This window comes from Lissotriton helveticus, chromosome 2_1, assembly GCF_964261635.1.
Source record: "Lissotriton helveticus chromosome 2_1, aLisHel1.1, whole genome shotgun sequence".
NCBI lineage: Eukaryota > Metazoa > Chordata > Amphibia > Caudata > Salamandridae > Lissotriton > Lissotriton helveticus.
Genome location: NC_136059.1, coordinates 343,942,115 through 343,968,219, shown reverse-complemented (window position 1 = coordinate 343,968,219; position 26,105 = coordinate 343,942,115). Strand labels below are relative to the sequence as shown.

Here is a 26,105-nt window from a genome sequence, read left to right as displayed (position 1 = left end):
TAATTTTAAGAAGGAATTTACATGTTGAAAGAGGTCTGGTAAATGGATCAATGGGTAATGTTGTTGATTTTGTGAAATACAGAAATAGAGATGGAATTGAATTTTTAAAAATTAAATTTGATGGCATTGAGGAAGTACAGCTAATTGCTCGTTGTTCTGCTAGATTTTTGCTTGTAAAAGACTTATATGTTCGCCGTAAGCAGTTCCCTGTTTGCTTGGCATATGCGGTGACAATTCATAAATCGCAAGGTTTAAGTGTAGACACTGCATTGGTGAATATTGGCAGTTCTGTGTTCAAGGAGGGTATGGCATATGTGGCATTGTCACGAGTTAGAACTTTATCGGGATTGTACTTGATTGAGTGTGATGTCAGAAACATTTGTGCAGATCTAGATTGTGTTAAGGAATACAATAGGTTAAGAAGAGAGTATGCGCCACATTTGCCTCAGTTTCCTTTGTTTGAGAAACGTCTGGTAGGCCGGAAACGAAGAAATGAGAACAATACTGGGGAGGTTGTAGCAAAAAGACAAAAAGTGAATGAACCTAAAATTACAAGCAGAAACAAAGAGGATTCTGTTGAAGATGTTGTTGGTTTTCAGTTTGAAAACAGTTCTGGTGTCAACTGCTATGCTAATGTAGTAATTAATGTTTTGTTTTCTCTAAAAAATGTAAAAGAAGAGATTGTGGTCAATTCTGATCAAAGATTTTGCAGTTTGTTAAATTCTGTGTTAGAGAAATGTACCACTGATAGAAGAAACATAGAAAGTGTGTCTGAAATTAGAAATCTGTTAGATAGATGTTCAGGCCAAACACAATTCTCTCAAAATATTCAGCAAGATTGTCAGGAGTTTTTAATGTATATGCTTGATGTATTACATGCTGAAGGTGTAGATGTAGATCAGCTGTTTGGGCTTTCTTATCAATGGCAGCATGACTGCGAGAACTGTATGGTATCAAGTACTACTAGTGTAGACTCAGAAAGATTTATATATTTAACTTTGCCAGACAGTAAATCAGTCTCCTTTAATAAGCTAGTAAAAGCTGCTAATCACAACATGGAGTGTAGCCAATGTAAATCTGAAATGATGTCCACATTATTTATACGAACATATGGCCAGTACGTCATTTTAATGTTCCAACGATGTAGGCCTGATGGAACAAAATTGACAACTTTAATAAAAAATTTTGTAGCTTCGCAGTTGTCAATATCAGGAAGGACTTTTGTAACTACAGCAATTATATATCATGACGGCCCTTCAATATCATCAGGACATTACACAGCTTATTTAAAGTCTAGAAATGGCTGGTCATTCTGCAATGATTCTGTTTTAATTTTCAAAAAAAAATTGCCGTATGACCTTAAAAACTCTTACCTGGTGTTTTTAAAACCAAAATTTTAGGAAAATAATCTCGGGATATGATCTGTGGAATTTCAAGAAGTTCTAATGGCTCCTACACAATTTGGCCTTGAGGATAAGTGTAGTTCAGAGACATAACTTCTAATCATAGGATTGGACATCATGGAGATGTATGTGCACTTTAAATGAGTTCAGAAAAACTGTTTCTTTTCATAAGCTAATTGAAGCAGCCAATCAAAACATGGAGTAGAGGGAATGTAAGTCTGCAATGCTGTCTACTGTTTTACATTGCTTTGTGATTAAAAGTGATGTAGAGAATTAAATAATTGTAGTACTCATAGAGGTAGTGTAAGTCTGCTTCATATTAAGCAGTATCAGTGTCATAGGAAATGTAGAACATGACTGAGCAAGAAGGGGAAGATATTACTATTCCAGGATTGTGAAAATGATCTTCAACATTTTAATTCTGAAAGTTGCGGAAATGCCAAATGATGGGATTGGCTTACAAGAAATCCAAGAGTTATAAATATCTCTGACTAGATTTGGCCTTGTGGAAAATAGTGGTAGAGAGCAAGAAGTCATTTATTGCATGTAACGTGTTTTTAAAAACGATGGAGGTTTTCTTTCAGAAAGTGGCGGGCTGAAAGTAATAACAGCACAAAAGAGTGTAAGCTGTTCATAGGACATCCTTGGACGTCATGGAAAGTAAGTTAACTTTAAGGAGTTCTGAATTTTAATTTCTGATGTTGTATGGGTTTTTTAAACACAATCATTTTGATTGTGTTTTTTTTTCCCCGCTGTTACATGATGAATACCTTCAAGTCACTGTTTTTAGTGAATTTTGATACATTCTGAGAACAGCAAAAATAAACCATTTAACATGTATAATTAATTCTGTACTGTTTGCATTTATGATGTATATGTAGAACTGTGTAGGAGGCATGGAGAAGGTGAGTTTTCTGTAAGTGTTAAATTTATTGTATGCAGTGCTGCACTTCTACGTATTCTTTCATATGCTGGACTACATCTGCACAATGAGATACCTAAGCAAAGGAAACACAAGTGATGTGATTGTGAAATGAGCAAAATAAATTGCACATATTTCAATTACATCACCTGTGTTTCCTATCATTACGAATCACATTGTGCAGATCAAGTTTAGGTCTGTCCAGGGAAACATAGGAGGTTTCTACTTTGTTGAAGAGTGCAGTGGACATGACTCACTTCATTAGTAGACTTTCACAGATATTATCTCCTCTGTACACTTCAACAAGTGTAAATCTCATCTTGAACTCTGAGTAGGCCTCACCTCAAACAAATCTCTGGATAGGAGACATGTTATTGGCATACTGAAGCGACACTTTTCTGAAACAAGAGCAATGCAAAAGATGCACCATGTTTTAAGATAGGCCTCACTTCATCTGCATCAAGATACTGTTAGTTTAAAATGTATATCTTTAGGATTGTGTAGAGGACCTGGAGAAGCAGAAGCTTCTGTCAGTGTCAAAGTTGTTGAAAAACTATTTGTCCTTCAATATTTTCCCTTGTCTTTTGTAATTTTTAAATACATATTTTAATTTTTTTCAAATGTTGGTTCTCTCTTTCACAGATTGAAAGTATAGAAATAAAATGTGATTAATTTAACGGCAATTACAAGGTAAATAGTTGTACTCTTTTCGTTACATTTCTATCACATTCACCTACTATTAGATCCACTGCTTCACTTCTTTAATCCTCAGTTTCCTGCCTTTGCTACTTTCCTCATTCCTTTCTCTATTACCTATTTACTCAACTCCTTCCACTCTTTTTCTCAGTCCCTCTGTTCTCATAGTTCCTCAGTCTTGTTCACTCACTCCATCTCTATTACTCTTAGTGTCTGTGAATTACTTTCCCAACTTTTTTTTTTTTGGACCGCTTCCCGGGAAGTTGCCCGGTTCGCAAACCAGCAGCGTTATGGCAGTCCACCATTTTGTGTTTCGGTCGAATCAAGATACAAGATGGAGGGCAAATAATGTTCAGAATGGGTAGAAGGGGGCACGGTAGATGTATCTTGACCCCCTTGGTTTTCTGAGGGTGGCTGAGGAGGACCATAGTTCTTCACTCTTGTTCACTCTCTCTGTTTCTATTAATGTCACTGTTTATGACTGATCAAAAAAATGTTTTTTAAAAAAGAACAGTAACTATAAGGGAAGGAAATAGACAGTTATGTTAAAAGAAAGACAGCTATAGGGAGTAAACTAAGGATACTGTTACCCACAATCCACTGCTGTTGATGTTACTGACCATGTCATGAATGATGTAATATGTGACATCATCAGCAGTGGATTGTAGGTAACAGTATCCTTAGTTTACTCCCTAGAGCTGTCTTTCTTTTAACATAACTGTCTGTTTGCTTACCTTATACTTACTGTTCTTTTTTTTAAAAAATATTTTTTTTGGTTAGCTTCCGGTACGCGTACCGGGTAGCGCTCCGGGAGCGAACTAAGAGAAATAGAGGTTGGCAGAGTTCCAAATATTCTACCAATTTTTTTATAATGGGGAGTTAGTTCTGAAAAGAACTTTTTTTTTTATGTTTTTGTTGTTTTATATTTTTTTTAGTATTTTTTGAACATTTTTTTACTTTTTTTGTATTTTCTGAACGTTTTTAAATTTTTTTGGGTTTTTTTTGGGGGGGGGAAACAAAAACGATCCATTATAAAGGGCTCAACAGGAGCAAAAAAAAAAAAAAAGAATTTATTTTTTGGTGCGTCTTGTACAAACATTAATATGATTTTGAATTGCTCGCAAAATCAAAGTGATGCTACTTTCTCTGTAGCAGATGAAAGTGCCACATTCCACGCACACTTGCTTTACGTGCCCAAACAACATTTGGATGTTTGCAATCATCTCCCTCGCCTCTGGTCCCGACACCTCTGGAACCACCGATCTTCTTGCCATTGGGAGGGGATTTTGTTGTTCGTCACGTAGCTGGGCAGCACTATAATTATTTGGGTGCCACCTACTCATATGCCGATGCATAGTATGATTGCCATAACTGTATTTTTTATCAGTGCCCCTTGACAATCTATCACCGCATATGCGGCAAAACACGTAACGTGCATTGACTTTCTTTTGCCCCTCAGGAATTCTGTAGAATTGCCAGATATAATTCTCCTTTCGATTGTACCTCCTGGGCTCCTCTGGCAAAAACTCATGCTCTTCCTCCTCTTCCTCCTCTTCCTGTTCTTCCTCTTCTTGCAAAATTACTTCTGCAGGTGGTCCTCTCTTTCTTGGATTTGGTGGAGGTGGTGGGCTAGCACCAGCTGAAGCTACTAATGAAGCCATCACAAAGTATCAATAAAGGGTCTTTCTCTCACCAAGATGAAAGTCAGAGTGATGAAAGAAGGAGGGGTTTTCATCATTTGGGAAAAACAAAAGTTCTAAACCAATGAAAAGTGTCCATTTTAGATCACATGACCTTGTATTACATCATTAGGAAACCAAAAGTGAAATGAACCAATGAAAAGTGTTATTACCGAGTCACATGACCTGCTATGTTTACGTTATGCGGTCGGCGCCGCGCCGCGGATCGCTTCCGGTTCGCGTACCGCTGCGCTTCCGGGTACGCGAACGTAGCACGTAATATGACGTATTACGCGAGAACGCGAAACGTCATGCTGACGCGAAGCGTCGCGATGTTGTTTTGTAACGCGAGAGGTGCGCAAAAGGAACGTTTACCAGTTCGCGTACCGGGTCGCGCCTCCGGATTGAGCTAACGGGAAGCTAACTGGTACGCGTACTGGGAGCGAAACAAAAAAAAATTAAAAAAAAATTGTATAAAAAACATGTAAAAAATATTTTTCTTTTTAAAGAATAATACATTGTAAAGGTTTTGATATTAGCTATTAAAAAACCAATGAAATTCACTGAAAAAACCATAGGTTATACACCATATATAGTTAGGAATTCGCATTTAAAAAACCTTATTTTACTCACACAAAACCAATGAAATTCCATATATAGTTAGTTGTACTAACTATATATCACGCACCCGCAATCCACTGCTGATGATGTCACATATTACATCATTCATGACATGGTCAGTGACATCACTGATGACATCACTGATGACATCTCAAATGACATCACTGATGACATCACTGATGACATCTCAAATGACATCACTGATGACATCACTGATGAAATCATTCATGTGATAATACGATGAACCTCTTCAGACTGTAATATAACCTTAGATACACTCAGTGTAAACACAGACTCACAGATTGTCACTCATCCATGAAGTTACACACACACCTAGACAGTCATGCAAACAATCAATCACACCTCCGTTTCCTTAACTATACAGTTAAACACACCTTACTTATTCAAACATATACTAAAACATATTTACTCACTTATACAATCCTGGATACAAGTTCACAATGATCCATACAGCCACTCACACATTCACTGGCTCTTATGCACAGTTATTTATATATGTCAACTCTCACATGTACTGTATTTTACATATGTACTTAATTTGACATGTAGCACTGAGATATCTATTCACTCACCAATACAGTCATGCACACAGTCAACCGCCCATACAGCTGTTTCCAACATGCACTTTTGAATCCATACATCTATGCACAGAGTCATACACTTCCCAGCCAACCACACACACACTCAGTCGCCCATACAAATGCTTGTGCAACCAATCAATAACCTATATAGTTACTCATATAGCTACTGATCAACACATGCAGCAGTTTACAGAACAACAGACATAATGATGCACAAATTAAGACAGTTTAGTCACTAACCCATGCACTCAGTGAGACACATTTAATCACTCACTCATACATTCAGTCATGCACCTACTAAATCCTTCGTCCAGACACTTATACATCGACTCATTCATAAATATGTAAGACATATTTTAACTTTACAGAAAAATACAGTCACTGGATGTTGTCATCAGTGATGTCATCAGTGATGTCATTTGAGATGTCATCAGTGATGTCATCAGTGATGTCATTTGAGATGTCATCAGTGATGTCATCAGTGATGTCACTGACCATGTCATGAATGATGTAATATGTGACATCATCAGCAGTGGATTGCGGGTGCGTGATATATAGTTAGTACAACTAACTATATATGGAATTTCATTGGTTTTGTGTGAGTAAAATAAGGTTTTTTAAATGCTAATTCCTAACTATATATGGTGTATAACCTATGGTTTTTTCAGTGAATATATATATATATATATATCCTTTTCACCTTGCTTTCACTCCAAATCCTCTCATGGACAAACGAGCGTGGACCCAATATGTTTTGTGCATTTCTTGATTTAGCCAGCGCCGCCATAATACGTTTCAGGAGATCCCTCCCTTGATCACATGATATATATATAAATAAATGCCCATTTGAAAAAGCTCATAACAACATACAAACAATACCCCACATAGGGTTGGGTATATACAATAACGGTATCACTCTTGAGCCTACACTCTTCTCCAGAGTAATTCAAACTGTAAGACCTGTATAACAGGTGTCTGATAAACAATATAGAATACATTAAACAGTGAAAAACTGTCATCAACTGAGTCCAGCACTTCTGCAGCTAGTAGAATAAACAAGAAAACCTCTTATCATGAAACATAACTTCTGTAATTCCAACTGCCGGCATTAAAAAGCACTTGGTATCAAAACATTTTTTATCAAGCAAAACACTAACCTAGAATTACTAGCTGAAATACATCATAACACAGTGATGTAGATCTCTGTCTACACACGATCAACACCAAACTCAAGCTTACAAAATAAATCAAGTGGACTTGTCAGAATGGTCAGCTCTAACTCGCCTTAAGGCCGAATCAGCTTGTTCACCAAATAAGTGGAGACCATCAAACAGCAAATCTTTAAGGCTCTATTGCACAGGCTCTGAAACCCTAGATTGACACAGCCACACGTCTGTAGAGAGCAACCGACTGAGCCATGGCTCTACGTACAGAATCCATGGTGTCCATAGTGATAGTGAATCTTGCTGCCTCCCGGCCATATTGCACCACCTGCAATAACCCATTCCTGGCTTCTTCAGATAGAGAAGGCAGCCTCAGCGCCACAGAATCCCATAAGGAATACAAAAACCTACCTATAACACATAAAGTGCTAAGAGATCTCAAAGCGGAGCTTATAGAAGAAAATATATCCCTCTCACAACTTTCTAACCATCTCGATTCCTTGCCTGATGGGACAAAACAAAGGGCATTAGGGTCCAAAGAAGCTGTAGCAGCTTGAACCACCAGTCCTTTTGTAGTGGGATTTCGCAGGAGACAATGATGATCCCCCGGGGCAGGATGAACCATATAGCAAACTGCTCAGTCAACTGGACCTCCTGACACTGGCTTTGTCCAAGCTCTCCATAGAAGGTCAAACAGGGAGCACAGGTTCCAAACCCCACTACGCCTTGATGGAGAATATTCACCAAGGGATCGGTGGATAATTCCACTAAGGGAAATTGGCAATCCAACACCACAGCTGCCCTCTTCAATATGTCAGCCAACAAGGCACTTTCCTCTATTGCCATACCAGGTGAGGAAAGTAAATCTGAAGCTGAGGAGTACTCTAGTGCACTAACCTCCCCCAGTTCAGTCAGCCAATTCCCAGCCACAGGAGGTTGGACAAAGCCATGTAAAGGGGTTTCACCCCCAATATTTTCCCCTTCAGTCTCCAAAATGTGTATTTCCATAGGAAAAACAGACAAGGGCTGAAAAGCATGAAAAGAGCCCAAATAAGCCAGCACTGTCGACACCACACCTGACGCAGTTCGACGCCGCCGCGGCGTCATGCAGACGTCAGAAATAGCAATAGGATTGCACCTACCGGCGCTGCCGACATCCTCAGTCGACTGAGCACCAAAGCGTAACTTTCGGCGTTGACCGACGTTGCCGACTTCTGCAGCTGAATGGATGCCAAAGGTGTGAAGCCCAAAAGCCTGTGCACTGGCGTATCACAAATCAGACAACAGATTCAGAGATCCCACTGTCATTGAAGGCAAATCCACCTGTGAAGATCCAGTCAGGGTAACTATTGCCTCCTTGGGGCCGGAGGGTGCACCAGAGAGAGACAGATGCCCAAAAAACTATTGAAGGAAAAAAGAATGTTCCCTCATTTGGTCTAGAGTGGAACGGCTCCAGGGTAGTTATGGAGGCGCGACAAAGACTCTTGTAAGTGCTCCTCATCTGACGGTTGGGAGACGGCCTCAGACTTATGTTTTGACCATTGGGTTAGAACAAAAATAATACACTGTTCCCCCTAAATTGGAGAGAAAGAAGAAAGAAGAAGCAAGCGCTGTGGAAAGAGGGGGAAGCCCCCTTTCGCAACTAAAACCCTCACACACCCTGCAAGCTAGGTGTCATGCTTCATCATCTGGGTTCTGCTCCTCGTCAGACTGGCGCTGCAATGTCTGACGGGCACCCGCGAAGGGGCTCTTTGTCGGAGATCTTTTGTTCCTGCCGGTTGGTGCATGTGGGTGTGAGGGTTTTAAGGTGAAGTGCAGGCGTGAGAAGATAGTGCAGTGGTGCGAATTAAAAAAGGTTAGGAAGTCCACAGGGATTTTTATTAGTGTGGCTAGCTACCTTATTAAAAACAGAGTGAGGAGGCACACACACGGGTTCTAAGATCCGGTGATGTGTGCTCTACCTAGCGGTCAACATGTTTCATGCTAAAACTAGCAATTCATCAGGACCTATAAACAAATTGTCCTACACGTATAAGGGAAGGACAAGTATTATCTTCCACTGGTAGCAGGCCAATTGGTCCTACCACTGAATGTGGAACCTAAGAGAGGGTGACAAAAAACAGAAGTATTTGATGGCTATTGTGCTTGTACCCAAACCTAGATCACAATGTGCTTTGTTCTAACTCCAAAGAAAAATATGCTGCAAAATGCATGCAATCTAAAAATTAAAAACAACCCTAACTGATTAAAATGTTAAAACTGTTAATAAACCGACTGAGTATGGCATCACTAGATGTAGGTATAACTAGAGATAAAGGAGGAACGTAATTTGCTCTCACCCTGCTGTTGTTGCAGAATGGCGTCACCGGACTTCTCCCGAGCGTGGGCACCACAGTCGTTGGTACCTTCGAGGTTTGGATCAAGAAAGGTGATGTGACAAAACAGTGGGAGGCATTTTATCACTTTGGTTTTGTGGTCATGTTGTACAATACCACAACGTGTCAACCCATATCTAGCCGGAGGACCTCCACCACAACAGGCATGGTAAGTCCAAGACTAGGTATGGCCCGAGCAGTGTTCACGTCACACCCAACGATGGCTCCCCAAAGCCAAAAGAGCGACAGAAGGGCCGCCAATGGTCCGCGTGATCGCGATCCAAATGCGGTCTCAACGTGCCGCCCAAAGGGCAGCAGAGGAGCCCCGAGGGTGGGGCGGCCACACTCGAAGTTTACGCCCAGAGTGGGGTGTAGGAGTCAGCCGAGCAAATGTAATGAGCGGACAGTCGTTAGTCGTGTCCCAACGGTGAGCGCGTCAATACACGCGATCTAATGTGCAGAGGCTGCTCGGTCTATAAGCTTACCTGTCCGCTGCACGGACTTCTCGGTTGGACCTACCCGCACGCTGGCGAAGTGGAGAGGAAGCCGGAGCAGTGATACAGCGGTCTCCCGGTTCCTTAAATCCTAATACTATTTCCGGGTTTCCCTTAGTCACGTGCAAGGTGTACCGATGAAGTCCGCGCATGCGCGGTGGTGCTAAAGGCTCGGCAAGCAGGTGCAACACTAGATTGTTATACTGACAGATGCAACACGGCGGCCATTAGGAAGAGGTGCGTTTTATGGGAGACTAGTCGCCGGCACTGAACAGAATTGTCTTCTGTATTAGGGGCGTCGTGTGGTACATGTATATACGGCTCAGGTTGAATTACTGTACATATGGAGGCATTACGACCTCGAAAGGGAGCACCACGGAATGGAATCATTAAGGCCATCCGTGTCTGTGGAGAGATGGTGTACCTATCGCTGCTCTATCCTGAAAAGCTGCTGGTGGGAAATCTGTTGGTGTGACTCAAGTATAACCCACTTAATGCTCTCTGCTGAGTGGCCCATTTGATTGCAATGGTCGTACAATCTCGTGTTAGTGTTATGGCATCTAATGTTGCTTTTGTGTTCTGTGATCCTCAGTTTTACCTGTCTCATGGTCATTCCTACGTATCTCTGCCCGCAGGGGCAGGTTAGTAGGTAGATGCACCTTGCTGTGTTGCAATTAGTGTGACGTTTGATCTGCCAATTAAAGGTTTCAGTGAGCCTAATTTCCTTACAAGGACTCGTTTGGTTACAGACGGCACAGTTGCCACAGGGGTAGTGGCCAGTCACAGGCGGTAGTCCCCATAGGGTTTTTTGGGAAACTACTTCTTTAGTTTTAGGCCTCGTGTGTATTAGTGCGTCCTTTAGATTGGCTGTGCGCTTGAATGCAAACCTCGGACGGGGGATGCAAAGTTCACCTGAATTGATGATGCCCCAATGTTTATTAATGATTCTCTTGGTGAAGTTAGAATTCTTGGTAAATGATGTCACACAGGACGACTCCTTTGCTCTTGTTTCGAGTAGTGACTCTCTAGGGTTATTCATAGCCCTCTTTTAGGAGTTGTGAACCAGTCTCGAGGGGTAACCTCTGTCATGTAGTTTGTGTTGTAATTTGTGAGACTCTATCTTGAAGTCAGACAGGTTGGAACAGTTTCTTCCTATACAGAGCAACTGTCCGAAGGGGAGGTTGTCACTCAAGGATTTGGGATGATGGCTCCCGTAAAGAAGCAGGCTGTTCCTGTCAGTTTCCTTTCGGTGTAAATTAGTGCTGAGGCCATTCTCATTGAGCTAGATCCTTAAATCAAGGAATGGGATATTGACCATTGGGTTCTCAGAGCCTTCCCTGAAGTCCCCCGATTGACTCCACAACCAGTCACTGGACTTCGGTGAGGAGTAATGATGCCACGGTTTCTCAGAAAAACATGCCGGCAGGAATTTCCTACTGCACTGTTTCAGTGTTTTCGGACAAAGACGCTGGCTGGAACTACATTCCTCAGAGTTGTAGTGTTCTCCGAGGTACCATAAACATTCAGTATGCGGATCCGTGATTGACATCTGTCTATCACAAGTTCCGCAAGGTTTAAACTCAGACGACATGATCTGAAAATAGCACACTGTTCTCTCAATAAGACTTCAAGATGGGCCTGAAAAGGCTTCACTGCTCTGTAGCCACATTGCAAGCATGGAAAAGAAGGAACTGACGTCGGCGAGAAAGTTATATGGTCTCTGTCAACGCCACATCAGGTGGATGACGTTGGTGCGGAGTCGCATGACACCCTCTGCCGGCACGTGGAGGTGCTGTGGGAAAAAGGTTTCCGGATCCAGTCTTGCGCCTGGGGTAGATTCTAAAGTAAGGAAACTGCGGCTAGATGTCTCTATCAGATAACATGGTTGATTGAGATTGCAGTTTTTCTTCAAATGACTAAAGTGTGGATAAAATTAGAAGAAGTATTTCCCGGCTCCAGGATAGTTACTGAGGCATGGGAAAGACCCCCAAGTGACGGTTGGGAGACGGCCTCAGACTTACGTTTTGACCATTGGGTTCTCAGAACTTTCCCTAAAGTCCCCCGAATGACTCCTCAACCAGTCACTGCACTTCGGTGAGGAGTAATGATGCCATGCTACCAGGAGTTTCCTACAGCACTGTTTCAATGCATTCGGACAAAGACGCTGGCAGGAACTACATACCTCAATGACGAAGTGTTCTACGAGGTACCATAAACATCCTGTAATCCGATCCGTGATTGACATTTGACAGGAGCTTATTGAGATAGCACTTGGGGATTGCAGTTTTTCATCAAATGACTAAAGTGTGGTTAACGTTAAAAGTATTAAGTATTTACTTCATATGTTTGCATGATTAGGACATGTTATAAAACTTGTACCTTAATTAAGGCATACTATTTGTCTCTAAAATAAAATAGGTCTAAATAATTATTTAGGCTCCTCAGTGCTTGAAGTATAATTTAGTTTATATAATGGTCAGACGCATCCGTCAATATGATCAAGTAGGTAGGTCCCTTTAAGATTTGAGAGGTATGAAATGCCAGATGGCAGCAGAGACTTTAACAATGTCTCTATGAATAATGAAGAGAAAAGAGTGGCAATTAGGGGTGACATACACTGTATATATCAGAAAATCCTGAATTCCAAGATTCCTTACTTTGAATCATAAAAGGATATACTCTAATCATCTTAAAGATTTCTGAGTGTGGCTGTTTCGTATGAGCAGTAAAAGGAGCCGATGTGGAGAGTTAAATAGATACCATTGAGAGAAAACAAAAAATAATAATGTTTGTTGTTTAATTAGGAAAATATTAGTTGTACACATTAGTCATTGTCTAATTGTTCTTATTATTTCTTGATTGTCTTTGTATAATATGCGTTAATATAACTAATGATAGATCAAAATAATTTAATGTCCAGAATAAGGTGCATAATATAAGATCATCCCACCTAAGAACGTGAACGATCCAGATTTCACAATCTACCTACACTGATCAATTTTACATGAAAAAATGGTTCATAATGGTACAATGATGTATTATTGGAGATGTGATTATTTTTAAAGACTGATGAATTTGTCTGTTTTCAATTTTATTTTGGTTACGTTTTACTTTGTTTAACATCCATATATTTTTATGAATTATATACAGGAAATGTATATATATATATATATAAATATATATATATATACATTTAATAAAAATATCATTTATATATATGTAGCATCTATGTTATTTTTTTACGGCTGGCTCAGGTTGATATTTAAAAGAGTGTTATTGTTGACTGAAGAACAAATTACTTACCTTAGGTAACGCATTATCTGGTAGAGACAATATCTAGCTGCAGATTACTTACCTTTGAATTTTTCCAGAAGTACTTGAGCTGGAAAGTTTTGCATGAGCAGTACCCCTGCATGATGTTGGGTGAGTTCATTCAATTCGCGTGGCATCATTGGCGCCGCAAGTGACATCGCGGTCAATGGGAGCAATGGCCCAAAACGCATACAGTGTTCACCGAACGCAATGTCAGGCTAGCGGAAGAAAACATCTTCTTCCCAAGTGTGTTCAGCCTCTTGGATTCCCTGTCTGTAGGAGTGATAGGTAACGTGCCATGGGAAGTCGAGGCCTGGACTACCAAGCTCTGAGGGATGGGGTGTTGGCTAAGGAAACTAGGATCACCCGAGGCCGGGTGATGGCTGTGAGCAATTGTCCTGTTCATAGGACAATCCTGTGCTAGGCTTAGGCCAGGTTCCTAAAAGGACATCAGTCAGTGCTTTATTAAAGGGCAATAGGGGTTTAGATGAGGAATGCCCAGGCTGAAGCACTTCGGTCAAAAGTAAAGTCCTGAGGCCACTGAGGGAAGTTCGAGGTTAAGGACCTCCACTGCCCTCTTTACCACCATTGCATAAGATGCTCCCTCCTCCATAGCCACAGTAGGTGTGAAGAGCAAATCAGTATCTGGAGAAGTGTCCAGTCCACTGGCCTCTCCTAGTTCCTCATACCAGTCCAAAGTCTCTCCAGGGGTGTACAACTGGCATTCTAAAGGGTAAGGGTCCAGTGACTCCTCCCACTTTCCCCCCATACTTTTATGCTCCACAAAATGCTCAGACAACAACCTAGAGGCACTGGGCTCTGTCGGCACCGGATACGGCATCAACCGACACCGTACCAGCTCTGAGTTGTCAGGGATGAGAATGGAGCTGGTGCCGTCAGTGGAAGCCGGTGGTGCTGGGAACATCAACGTTGGGACCAGCGCTTAAGAAGGTCATGTTGGCACGACTGGCAGTGAACCGGATCCTGGATCGGATCCATCAGACCCCACCAGAGCCAAGACTGAGGCCACCGGTGCAGATCCTGATGGGGCCTCCAGTGACCCAGCGGGGCCTGAAGGCACATTGTAGGAGATAGCCTGCTCAAATACTCGGTGTATAGGCTCATAACACTCTTTTATTTGAGTGGGGGTTGTTTTAACTCCCAGAAATGGGGGAGACAGGAGACATGGAGTCGGACCTGACAAAGGCTCTGCAGAACCGTGGCTAGAACGTCGATGTTGCCAACTCGTCTTGTCAATTGTCTATGGATAAAGTGAATTCGAAATCTGTTTAGACTTCTTCTTCTTTTGTCTTCGCCCTGAGTGTACTGAGGACCTCTAGTGCGACGAAGAGGATTTGGGGTTCCTGAAGTGGTCCGGCGACCTTCTTCTCGATCGGGACGAGACCTCCCTGGAATCACGCTTGATGGTGTCAACTGTCAGGCTGCAAGCAGCTTTAGTGACTGCTCCTACAAAGCCTTCAACTCCATGCTCTGCAGTCCAGGCAATACACTGAGTCGTGGTCGCACTCCAGACACCATAAGCACATAACGTGGGGATGGTAGCCGACATGGCGCATGACACACTGCTTAAATCCTACCTTTCTAGATAACATTCTCAACACACATGAAAAAATATTCTACAAAATGCCGAAAAAGGTCTGTCAAAAAGAGACAGAGGAGTAGCTCCTCTTTGGATCAGCTATCTGGTGTGGAAAGAAAAGAACTGACGTCCGAGCATCTGGGTGGCGCCATTATGGGTGACCGCGACGTCAGTTCCGGTGCCAAAGATGATGCGCTGAACCAAATGAAGCCACCCAAAGGTGTGCAGGGGTACTGCTCATGCAAATGTTTCATGATCCATGACACCTGGGAAATTCAAAGGTAAGGGCTCTGAAGCTAGAATTCTCTATCAGACTGATATTTTTTTATTTCAGGAATACCTAGGGGAGCTTTGCTGTTTCTGGTATTTTTTGTGGACACACACTGAGAGCTTACGGACTGCTATTCCAACTCAACAGTTATATCTCTTCTAATTCTAGATTTCTCAGCTTTTAGCTGTAGGTGATGCGTTGGTTCCGAACTGCGCAAGTCAGAGCTGCGTTGTCATTGAAGCATATGATGTAAGTGTGCTTCGTTGTTGAGCCACGCATGCAAATGGCTTGCACCAGTAGTAATGCATCGGCAGAGATGCACTGAATCAGAGCTGCGCAATGACAATGATGCGTGGATTTTGGTAGTTGTACCACTTTATACCTACTTCCAAGGGCCCAGGACTTGATTGACACCACTTGGTAAGGCAAGACTATCAGATGGCAGAGTCCAGGTGTTGTAGCAGGATGGTTGGAAGTCTAGGACGTAAGCAGACAAGATCTTTTAGTCACTTTGGTTCTGGATTGGATCAATGCAGTTACCAGTCCTTCTCACTTCCTGGCAAGAGTGCAGCGGTTCAACACAGCCGAACAGGAGTCCAGCAGAGTAACAGTCCAGATGTGTACTGAGTTGGTGGTGTCAGAGGTCCAGTACCTATACCCGGTGGTGCCTTTGAAGTTGGGAGACTTCAGAAAGAGGCCTTTGAACTGCCCTTCCTGCCCTGGCTCCAGACTCACTACAAGGGGTAGGCAGACATTTGTGTGGGGACATGACTCAGGATGAGGATGCGGAAATCTCATCAGTCCAACCTAAGCTCCAATTGTGTGTGGTTGTCTAGGGTGAATGTACACAGCCCAGCTGTCACCCACCTCAGAAGTGTGTTTTCAGAGACTGGCAGATATTGGGATTGCAGAGACATCAAACATCGGGGTCCCATCTCTTCCCAATTGTAAACTACAATAAGATGTAATAAGGTAATCCCAATGTTAACCTATGAGAGGGATAGGCCTTGTAATAGTAAAAAAAGGATTTAAGATGTTTTCACTACTAGGACATGTCAGACTTAAAGGTGCATGTCCTATTTTTTAGATATACTGCACCATGCCTTTGGGCAGTACAGGGCCTACTTTAGGGGTTACTTTTATGCATTTAGAAAAGGGAGGTTTGGGCCTGGAAAGAGGGTTAGCTTGCCAGGTCGACATGGCAGTTTACAACTGCACACATAGGGTCTGCAATGACAGGTTTAGCGGGCTTCTGAAGTGGGTGGCACAATTAGTGTTGCTGCCCATAGTAGCATTTAATTTATAGGCCCTAGACCCATGTAGTGCCCTTTACGTGGGACTTATAGGTAAAGTAAATATGTCAATTGTGGATGAGCCAAAGTTATCATGTTTAAAGCAGAGAGCACATGCACTTTAGCACTAGTTAGCAGTGGCAAAGTGCCCAGAGACCTAAAGCCAGCAAAAATGAAGTCAGCACCAACAGGAGGTCTGAAGGGAAAATGTCAGGGGAAACCACGCCAAGGATGCCGGGTCTAACACTGACCCTCATCATTCCTTGCAAAAAGGCTTCAAATAATTAACCTAAACCCTACAAAACATCATGATTAAACAACATTATGGAGTACAGGGTATTCAACGCCTAACTCAGACTGCTTATGTCAGACCACAGCTAGAAATCCTCATGAACTTTTATTGACTCATTCACATAGATCAGTCTGAATTTTTTTTTTTAACTGAATACGCTCCCTGTGCCCTTTCCCCATGCCTGCTGGCAGTGTCAAAAATGGATGGATGGCAGAAACATTAAACTCAAGGCAGCAAAACAGAAATCCTCACTTGAGAGAATGGACAACCATCCAGACATTTGTCCAGTGACCAAGACAACTTGATAATTCATCCAGCCATCAAGATTATGGGCTCTGGTGCTATCATGGATGCCAAGCTTAATTTACCCCCTTAAGCCAACAAGCCATCAAGTCACTCTGGAATCTAACACATTTTGCACTTCTTGGAGTTTGCTCAGTAGGTCCAGGCAATCATTTTCTTCCTGCAAAACTATGACTACCTTCCTTGTCAGCTCTAGCAGATCCGACACGTGACCAGGCTACTTTTCCATCTCAAACCTTGGAACCACATTTCATCAATTGTAAAAACTGAATTTTGGATCACACAATCAACAGCATAGATGTCTTTTTCTTCCAACAAAACAAGAAATTATCAGAAAGGAACCACAGATCTAAAATGGCTTCATTAATTCTAATCCCTAGCATCAAGAAACGCCATATGTGTGGTGCCATTTTCTCCAACACCACACTTTTCCACTTTCGACTGATGTTAATAAGGAAACACATATGTTTTTGAACTGCGGAAACCTTTACAAACCTACATTTTCTCCCGGAAGTCTGATTTATTCTTTACTTATTTCACACTGTGGAAGGCTCCAAACTTTGACTAAGCGCAGAGTGATGAATTTTAGCTTGTTTGTGTCGACCATAAACTGACACACTATGGTGTATATGGCTATGCAATATGCTTGAGCTTTGATGCTGCACACTCGTTCAGACCATTCCACCACGTCCAGGGACAGATACAAGCAGACAACTTGACCTTGCACCAAATCAGACAAGGCAACCAAGCATGCAAGCTTAGGCTTGGCCACACAATATAAGCCACACTACATCTATGCACTTTACCAACTACATAGACATAGACATGCTCAGATCATATTTGACGTAGGCAATCATACATACAAGCTCAGACATGCAAAATATTGGAAACGGTAACCGGTCAAACAAACACTGCCTACCACCCAATCAGACAAAGCTACAGATGTGATTCTTCATTAAATAATACATAAACATGGAGCATCACACCATTTCATAATTACTTTGTGGATTTTTACATAATCAATTAACCATAACAATTTTTAAATAAGAACATTTGAAATCGTTACGCATAGTTTGCTCTATTGCTAATGTCTTTAAAAACTGTAACTAACCCTCAAATTCAAGTGCAGCAATGTATTCTTGTTGGATCCTGTTTTGTAAATCTTGTTTCTTTTGATTTGCAAAACTTTCTTCTGGTGTAGCTTCAGGAGCCGGCGGTTCTGGTGTTCGATCTTGTGACAAGAAAACAGAAATACAAGGTAAATATTAAAAAATTTAAATATGCACGCATTTGCTGGCAGGAATAAATGTCTTTTAACTGTATTTTTGTCATGGCCGGGCTATTAGTGATCTTACTGTTGCACGATGTATAAGCAAAAAGCCATCCTAAAAGGAATTATAAATACAAAATGGTAATTAGTGTGACTGTGTGGGGGAAGTAGGATAATGCCATTCGCAATTGTAAAAGCCCCTGACATTATGTAATGTAGTCAATCCGCATGGTTAAATCGTGGTAGACTAGTTCGTGGAAAGCCATGAAAGGCTTCTGGTCAACTGCAAGGCAAATGGTAACACACTACTCGCACAAACGCAGAAACGGTAGTAACAATAACATAACAACAAAATAATCCGAATTTGGGCGTCCAAAAACGCTGAATCCAGGAAACTGTACATTGTGGTCATAGTTTTAAGACATCCGATTATTACCTCTGGCTTTGCCATAGAACTCCAAATGAGTCAAGGCTGACACCTTCCTTATTGACTTGGGGCCAGATTATGTAGCCAGCATTTTGCGATTCCCTAATTGCATATCACAAGGATTCGCATTTAGTAAATAGCAAAATGCAATGTATGAAGGTGTATAGTACACCTTTTGCGATTTTTTGGGAGTCACAAATTACCTACTTCATAAATATTTATGAGGTAGGTCGCAATTGACGACCCCCTAGGAACCGCAAAAATCATGGGGATGGTGGCCTGCTGAGATCAGCAGACCACCATGTCCGTGAATGCTTTTCAATAAAGCAATCTTTTTATTTGTACAGCAGCCCGTTTTCCTTAAAAGAAAATGAGACGCTTTACAAAACGAAAAATGAAAAGTTTTCTTTTCATTTTTTAAGAGCAGGCAGAGAGACTGCCTGCTCTTAAAAATGGTTCTACAAACATTCACAGAGGGGAAGGGGTCCATTGGGTACCCCTTCCCATTTGCGAATGGGTTACCACCTACTTGACGTAGGGGGTAAAATAGGTGGTAACATGCGAATGTTTTGCAACCGCAATTGAGGTCACCAAACATTTATAGACACCGATGCGATTAGGTATTTGGAAGGGACACCCTAAACATGCCCCTTCCTAATGCTGAATCGCAAACCCATTTTGTGATTCGGTAAGAAGTTACTAAAATGCAAAATTAGGTTCGCTGCATCGTAAAACCAATTTTTGCGATCGCAAACGTGCAGATTCTGGGAATCTGCCCGTTTGCAAACTCAAAAATGCTTGATACACCTGTCCCATTACTCCTTACGAACAGCGATGGGTTTAATCTGTCCTTCGGTATGAAGCAGTCATGTGTGGCCCACCACATAAACAAATATGGGTTTTCAGATGGTCTGCAATAAATGCTAGAGAAGGCTGCATGGTAAAGAGGGACTCTGCCATAAATGCATGCACCATAAACACTCCAGTGTGTCATTTCCTCCTTAAAAGAACGCACCAGGTTGAAGCTTGCTTTCAAATGTCACTGTCGCAAAATGGCCGCGGTTTAGATTGTAATAACTGACTTTAGGCCTCCTGTTCGTATATTTTATAACTGTCATGAAAGTCATCATCGTAATGAAAGTTCCACTCCGGATAAAAACTGTATCCGGAGCGCGCTCTAGTGATCACAAAACATGGTAAAGTGCAGGGTATCTTGGTCAGAAAAAGAATCACAGTCACAAGGGGTTAGCTCCTAGCGCATCGACTCGGTGCCAAACCGCCGGCTCTGATTGTTTCCAGTGTAAAAGGTTAATAGCCTCACAGTTAAAATCAAAGCAAAATATAACTAGGTAACAATGAAATCTGTGTTTTCTATGAGCACTACTAGTCGTAGCACTTTTAGCTACAGGTGTAGTAGTAGGAGTATGATTAAAACTGCCAGTATATAGCACACAATATAACCAGCATTGGGAATACCACAATTTCACAGTGAAAGAACCAGCACATATTTTTCTGTTTATTTATGAATGCGTTATTATGTTGCACACAAATGCCCCAAGTGGCCACTTTACGGTCAAAATGAAGAACGTAAGTAAAGTTTTAAAGCAAACATGAAAAGGTAAGAGAGAAACATGCTGGTTGCACCAGACCAGAAGGAGAGAAGAATGGGGTGAAATGTGGGGTGTGGCCACGACAGCAATGGTGGTGGTCACTCTCCTGTGAGCTCCAAGGCCAATGGACCTGCAGGCACCAGATCCTGAGATGCTCCTGGTGTGAAGTGAGGCGGGTGCCCAGCACCTACAGGCACCAGAAAGAGACCCTGAACCTAGAGATGGGGATTCCGGTCGGCAGGCAGAAGCACAAGAGGAGGATACTCTGACCCCGATGAGCAGGGCCTACCGGAGGCTGCCGAGCGGAGTGCTAGGCTAGAGGTACGCAAAATGGCCCAGGAGTAGCAGAGGCCGACAGACAGAGCAGAGCCAAAAGTGTCGGAGGCCGGCGTGACCTGTGTGGGATCCAGAGAACTGAGGGCTGCATGCAGACTGGGCCAGCCCTTGTAGGGCATGACTGGGAACTGCAGTTGTAGCCCAGGCCGGGGTCGGTGAGTGGCCAAGACATCACCGGCATCGGGCAGCGACAGGCAAGAGGGCCCTACCATGCGTAGGGAGTCAGAGGTGGTGCGACAGCCCCCAAGCAGAGACCACTTATGGCCTGCAACGGTGCACCCCCCTGGTCTCGGGCACGAAGCTTATGGCATATGCCCTCAGACGGGCAGAGCGGGCACTGCTGACGGGGTCTGGAAGGAAGAGCACCAAGGGTGCTATTGCCAGAATATCCAATCAATGTCTCACCCGCGCATACACTAGAAAAGGTGGATGCAGCGAACAGGTGGATCTACCGAGGGGGAGCCTCCTGAAGGGCTCAGTCTCCCCTTCTGACCCAAATGGCTAGGGCTACCGAAAGCACGTTGAGCTGGTGCGATATAGTGAGGAGCGGTGGGACAGAAGAGGCAATGGTGCAGCCCAAGAGCCTTAGAGCATCGTGGTCAGCCTTAGAGACAGTGGCCTTGGACAGGGGCATGTTACAATCTGAGCATATGAAACTGGAGTCCAAGGTTACTGGGGCTGAAAACTCCCTGGCTGAGGTCACGCAGCTGTTAAAAGATGGGACATCCAAGATCAGGCAACTGCAAAAGGCCATTCAGCACGCGACTGATTGCTTGGAGGATGCAGAAGTTCGATTCAGGTGGAATAATATGCGCATAGTTGGCACACCTAAAACAAACTAAAGAACCAAGGACTTATTTATTCCTTGAGCAATGGCTACCTGAGACAGTGCTGGGTGGACAGGCCTCCAAAAGGTACACAGTGGAGTGGGCCCATAGGATACCAGGGAGGGCCTCACCTCCAGGGGTCCCATGACCAATGATATTCAGACTGCTCAATTATAGAGACCGATACCACATTCCGCAAGTGGCGTGGTTGCATAGCCCATGGGAAATTGTAGGAGGCCCGATGAAGATATACCCAGATCATACTACGCCCATACAAAATCAAAGAGAGAATATTTTACCGGTTAAACGGCACCTGCAGGGCCATCTTGAAATACGCCCTACTATTTCCCACCAAATTATGCATCACTGCCTCTGATACATCCCATTTGTTAACCACCCCACAGGAAGTCTAGGAATGGTTTGAGTGGAGGATCTATCTGCTGCCTCATGTGCCCTCCCCCCCGCCCCGAGATATAGCAACAACATTGCTTGAAGCAGATGACACAAAGAAAGAAATGACAGACCCCCCACCAAAGAGCAGGCGTGGCAGGAGCGGTCGAGGGTTATACAAGAGGTGAAAGAAGGCAATCCCTGGATGTTGGCCACCAAATGTTCAACACCCCATAGAGTTTCCACTGACTCGGGGGGCCAACGATGATGACTCAGGCGAGGAGGCTAGACCTCCTCCCATCAATAGTAACACTAATGACAGCAGACAAATTTATTTGAAGCTCTCCAACTGGGGTGGCAGATGCAGGGGATCTCTAAAGTGACCAATCAAGGGATATAAGCTGACTGTTAGGCCTGCAGGTTGAGTCCTCTACACGTGTCTATTGTATATATTGGGCTTCTATCCTTAACTTAGCCACAAAATGTTAAAGGGGGGCAACAGGTACTTCAGGTATTTGGGAGGCGAGTAGTTTGCAACTCGCCACATGAAGGGGCAGGAGGGTAGGGTGACTGGGGGGAACTTCAAGGGCAAGTTAGGAAGAGGAGAGATGCACAGGCAATCATTGGTTAACCCAGAAGGTGGGTCTCCAGGCCCATTGCGTTCCATACCAACATGGTCACAACTCAGAGAATACACACTGACTTACACACGTCCCTCATGATCCTTTCATAGAATGTTAATGGATTAGGGAGAAAACTGAAGAGAGGAATAGCAATAAAATATCTAGCAAGGTGTTCCCCGTAGCTTGCTATGCTGCATGAGACTCAACTACTAGGCAATAACTGCAAATATCTGGGTGGGGGCAGGTACACACTTCTGGCTCATTCATGCTTCACCACAGGCTATGGGGGTACGTGTCTTCTGGCATATAAATCACTACAATATCTGGTGACGCAAACCTGGTTGGATTCATAAGGGTACTGAGGACAGTGGGTGGCACATGGCAAAGGGAGGAACTTTATGTGGGCTCATGGCACCTTCCCTTGGGCCTGCGAATGCCGTGCCTGAGTGTTTGGCTGAATGGATCACAAAGGTCCGGGAGGCACTCCCGGTGGTGGGTGGAGACTTGAACCTGACCCTACATGGTTCACTTGACAGGGGGACCAGAGGCGGAGGGTCCCTCAGAAAGATACCCCACTGGCCTCATTTCTGACAGCTATGGGCTTGGCAGATCCCTGGCAGGTGCTGCATCCGGCGATGCAACAATACCCATTTTCAGACAAAGCAATGCAAACAATATCACACCTGGACTACTTTCTAGTCCTGATAAGCCTCATGTGGCACTATGATGAGGTAAAATATTTTCCCAGAGGCATTTGGGATGGTACGCCTCTGAGCCTACAGTTGGCACAGCCCATCCCGTCCACACGGCCTCAGGCTCGAGACTGGACCCCTGGGTGTTGATGATCAAGTGCACCAAAAGGTTTGACTAGGAGGCATCCGAATTATACTTTCAGGATAACGAAGGGTCTGCGTCCTCTAGGGCCTTCCTATAGGAAGCGTAAAAAGTGTTGCTAAGGGGACAGCTTTTGGTCCAGCAGAGCAGAGCTGGAGGCAAAACTGGAAATCTGTGAGGGCCATTAAGCCCAGCAACCACTTAGCCTCCCGAATAGAAAAGAATACCATGACCTACTACAAAAGGAGGCGCAGACGCTTTACCGATCTAAACAGCACAAACTGTATGAGGGTTGGGAATAAAGCAGGGAATATTTGGCATGGTTTTCTTATAAGAGAAACAGCAGCCCTCATCCTCCTTGAACTCTCAGCAGCTTTCGACACCGTATCCCACCACATACTTGTAAACATACTACACCTGATTAGAATCAAAGGAACAGGCCTCAAGTGGATCACATCCTACCTCACAGGAAGAACGGAGAAGGTCATCCTCCCTCCCTACTCCTTGCTCCCTAAGAACATCAGCTACGGTGTACCTCAAGGCTCATCGCTCAACTCTACCCTCTTCAATGTATACATGACATCCCTTGCCAACATTGTCAAGAGACATGGACTCAACATCATCTCCCATCATCTCCTATGCTGACTACACCCAACTCATCCTCTCCCTGACCATCATACTTCACTGCCAACTAACCATGAAGAAACAGGTCAGAGCCGTCTCCTCCGCTTGCTTCCACACCCTCCGAATGGTCAGGAAGGTCTTCAGATGGCTCCCACAGCACCAGTCGAACAGTCACGCTAGCCCTCTTCATCAGTAGTCTAGACTACGGAAACCCCCTTAATGGCATGCTGCCAGGCGAGTTTGCAATGGAAAGAGAGACGGGACAGGGATGCCCCCTCTTCACCACCTTTGCGATAGCACTGGAACCACTGGTTAATTGGATGCGGGAAATGCACTTCTGAGGGGACTGCGCTGGGACCCCAGCTGGGAAGAGATGGTCTTGCTGTATGCAGATGTTGTGCTCTTGCACCATGCAGGTCTGGATGACTCGATCAATAGCAACCTAGAGATCTTTACAGCCTGCGGTTGGTTTTCTGGACTATGCGTCAACAGGAGAAGATCATGCATCTTCCTTCAAGCGGGATGGTAACTGCTAGATGGTTGGAGATGTCCAATACAACCGGAGGAGAAACTGATGCAATATCTGGGGATCTACGTCACAAGGAATCAGTATCTTTTCTTTGATTCTAACCTGGGCACAATCATAGAAGAATGCAAGCGAGATGGGAACCACTGGAGTAAGCTCCCTATAGGCTACCTATATCCTTTCTGGGCTGATAAGCCCTATACAAAATTATACACCTCCCTAAATTCATATATGCACTTCACAACTCTCTGTTCCCGGTCCCTGAATGCTTTTTCAAACTGGCGCATGCCGTTACTAGGCTACTCTCATGGACTGGGGGGCTCCGCGGATAGCACTGACGACTGACCAGGACGACTTTTGTTGGTGGTAGAATGTGTTGAATTAAATACACTCTTTCTGGCCACATGTCCAAGTAATGGAACTTGTCCCTCACTTCTGAAGTACAGACTTCATGTACCTCCAGGAACTAGTGGAATAGGTACCTGTTTCACTATCAATGTAATCATTTCAAAGCAAAGTCTTCTGGTCATCTGCTGGGGTTTGCGGTGTAGCTGGTGTAATGTTATTCATGGTGCTGGTACTGACTCTAAGGCTAAGTAAATAGGAGGGATTTCAGTGTTTTTTTTAAGATGGTGGGGGTAAGAGGGGACTTATTGAATGTGAAGGGCTGTCTTAATATCTATGATATTCCATAAGGAATTTCTGTCCATTCTGCCTACAATTTGCACATTAAGGATCAGTTTTTGCAGACGTAGTCATTTAAACATAAGGCAAAACATTTCAAGCTGGCTTAAGTGGAGATATCAACAAAAAGCTAGAGTCTGTTTCTGTTTTTTAGGCCAGCAGTTAACATGACTGTCATGCTCTGAACTATTCCTTGGTGGCACAGTTGCTACTTTGGGAGACTGTAATTGACGCTGATGGCACAATCCAGTTTATGATCCTAGACTGTGTTTGAGCCATTCATGAATTCCTCCGAGAACACCATGAAAGAAGTAAACGTCTCAAGTGAGATAAACAACTTGCATACTTCTACATCTCTCAAAATTACACTAGTTAAATAATTAATGGGTGCAGGAGGAGAAATTCCTATGGCTTTTGTTTATGGTATCCTGAATTAAATTTTCACTAATTTGTTGGGTTAGACAAATATATTTAAAATGTTATATTGGTTTTTAGTGATTTTCTTGAAGTAGAAATTTGCAATTTCATTATATCTATGTCTATTTTGGTTCCCAAACATTTGGTGATTTCAATATATTTCTCAAATAACTTATTGTACAATCTTTTCAGACAGAACTTAAGCATTCTCTAAAATCCTAAAACTGTTTCAGAAATCTTAAACATTTTTAGAAATGTGAAATCACTAGTTCTACTTTTAGCAAAACCAAATAAATATGAAATTCAAACTTTTATTACAAACTTAAAATAAAATACAGCTTTTAAAAATATCGCAAAATATTTCATGATAGTTTAACTTGAAACAATATTAACAACAATTTACTTGGTTGCATTTTATTAAGCTACCCAATAGGATTTTAAGACATTTTATCTACCAATTAAAACTTCAGACAAATCATAATTATCAATAAAATTCGGAAAAAAAGTAGTTA

The 26,105-nt window shown here is 43.0% G+C and overlaps 1 protein-coding gene across 2 annotated transcripts in view; it reads right to left on the bottom strand.

Annotated features, from left to right (window-relative positions):
• The window catches only part of SPEF2 (sperm flagellar and cilia associated 2), a 1,151,963-nt gene that overhangs the window by 309,742 nt on the left and 816,116 nt on the right, over window positions 1-26,105 (bottom strand). For both annotated transcript variants that reach the window (XM_078674939.1, XM_078674940.1), the window contains exon 26: window positions 18,137-18,256. In XM_078674939.1, the coding sequence (XP_078531065.1) occupies window positions 18,137-18,256 (120 nt within the window). The remainder of the gene's footprint in view (window positions 1-18,136; window positions 18,257-26,105) is intronic.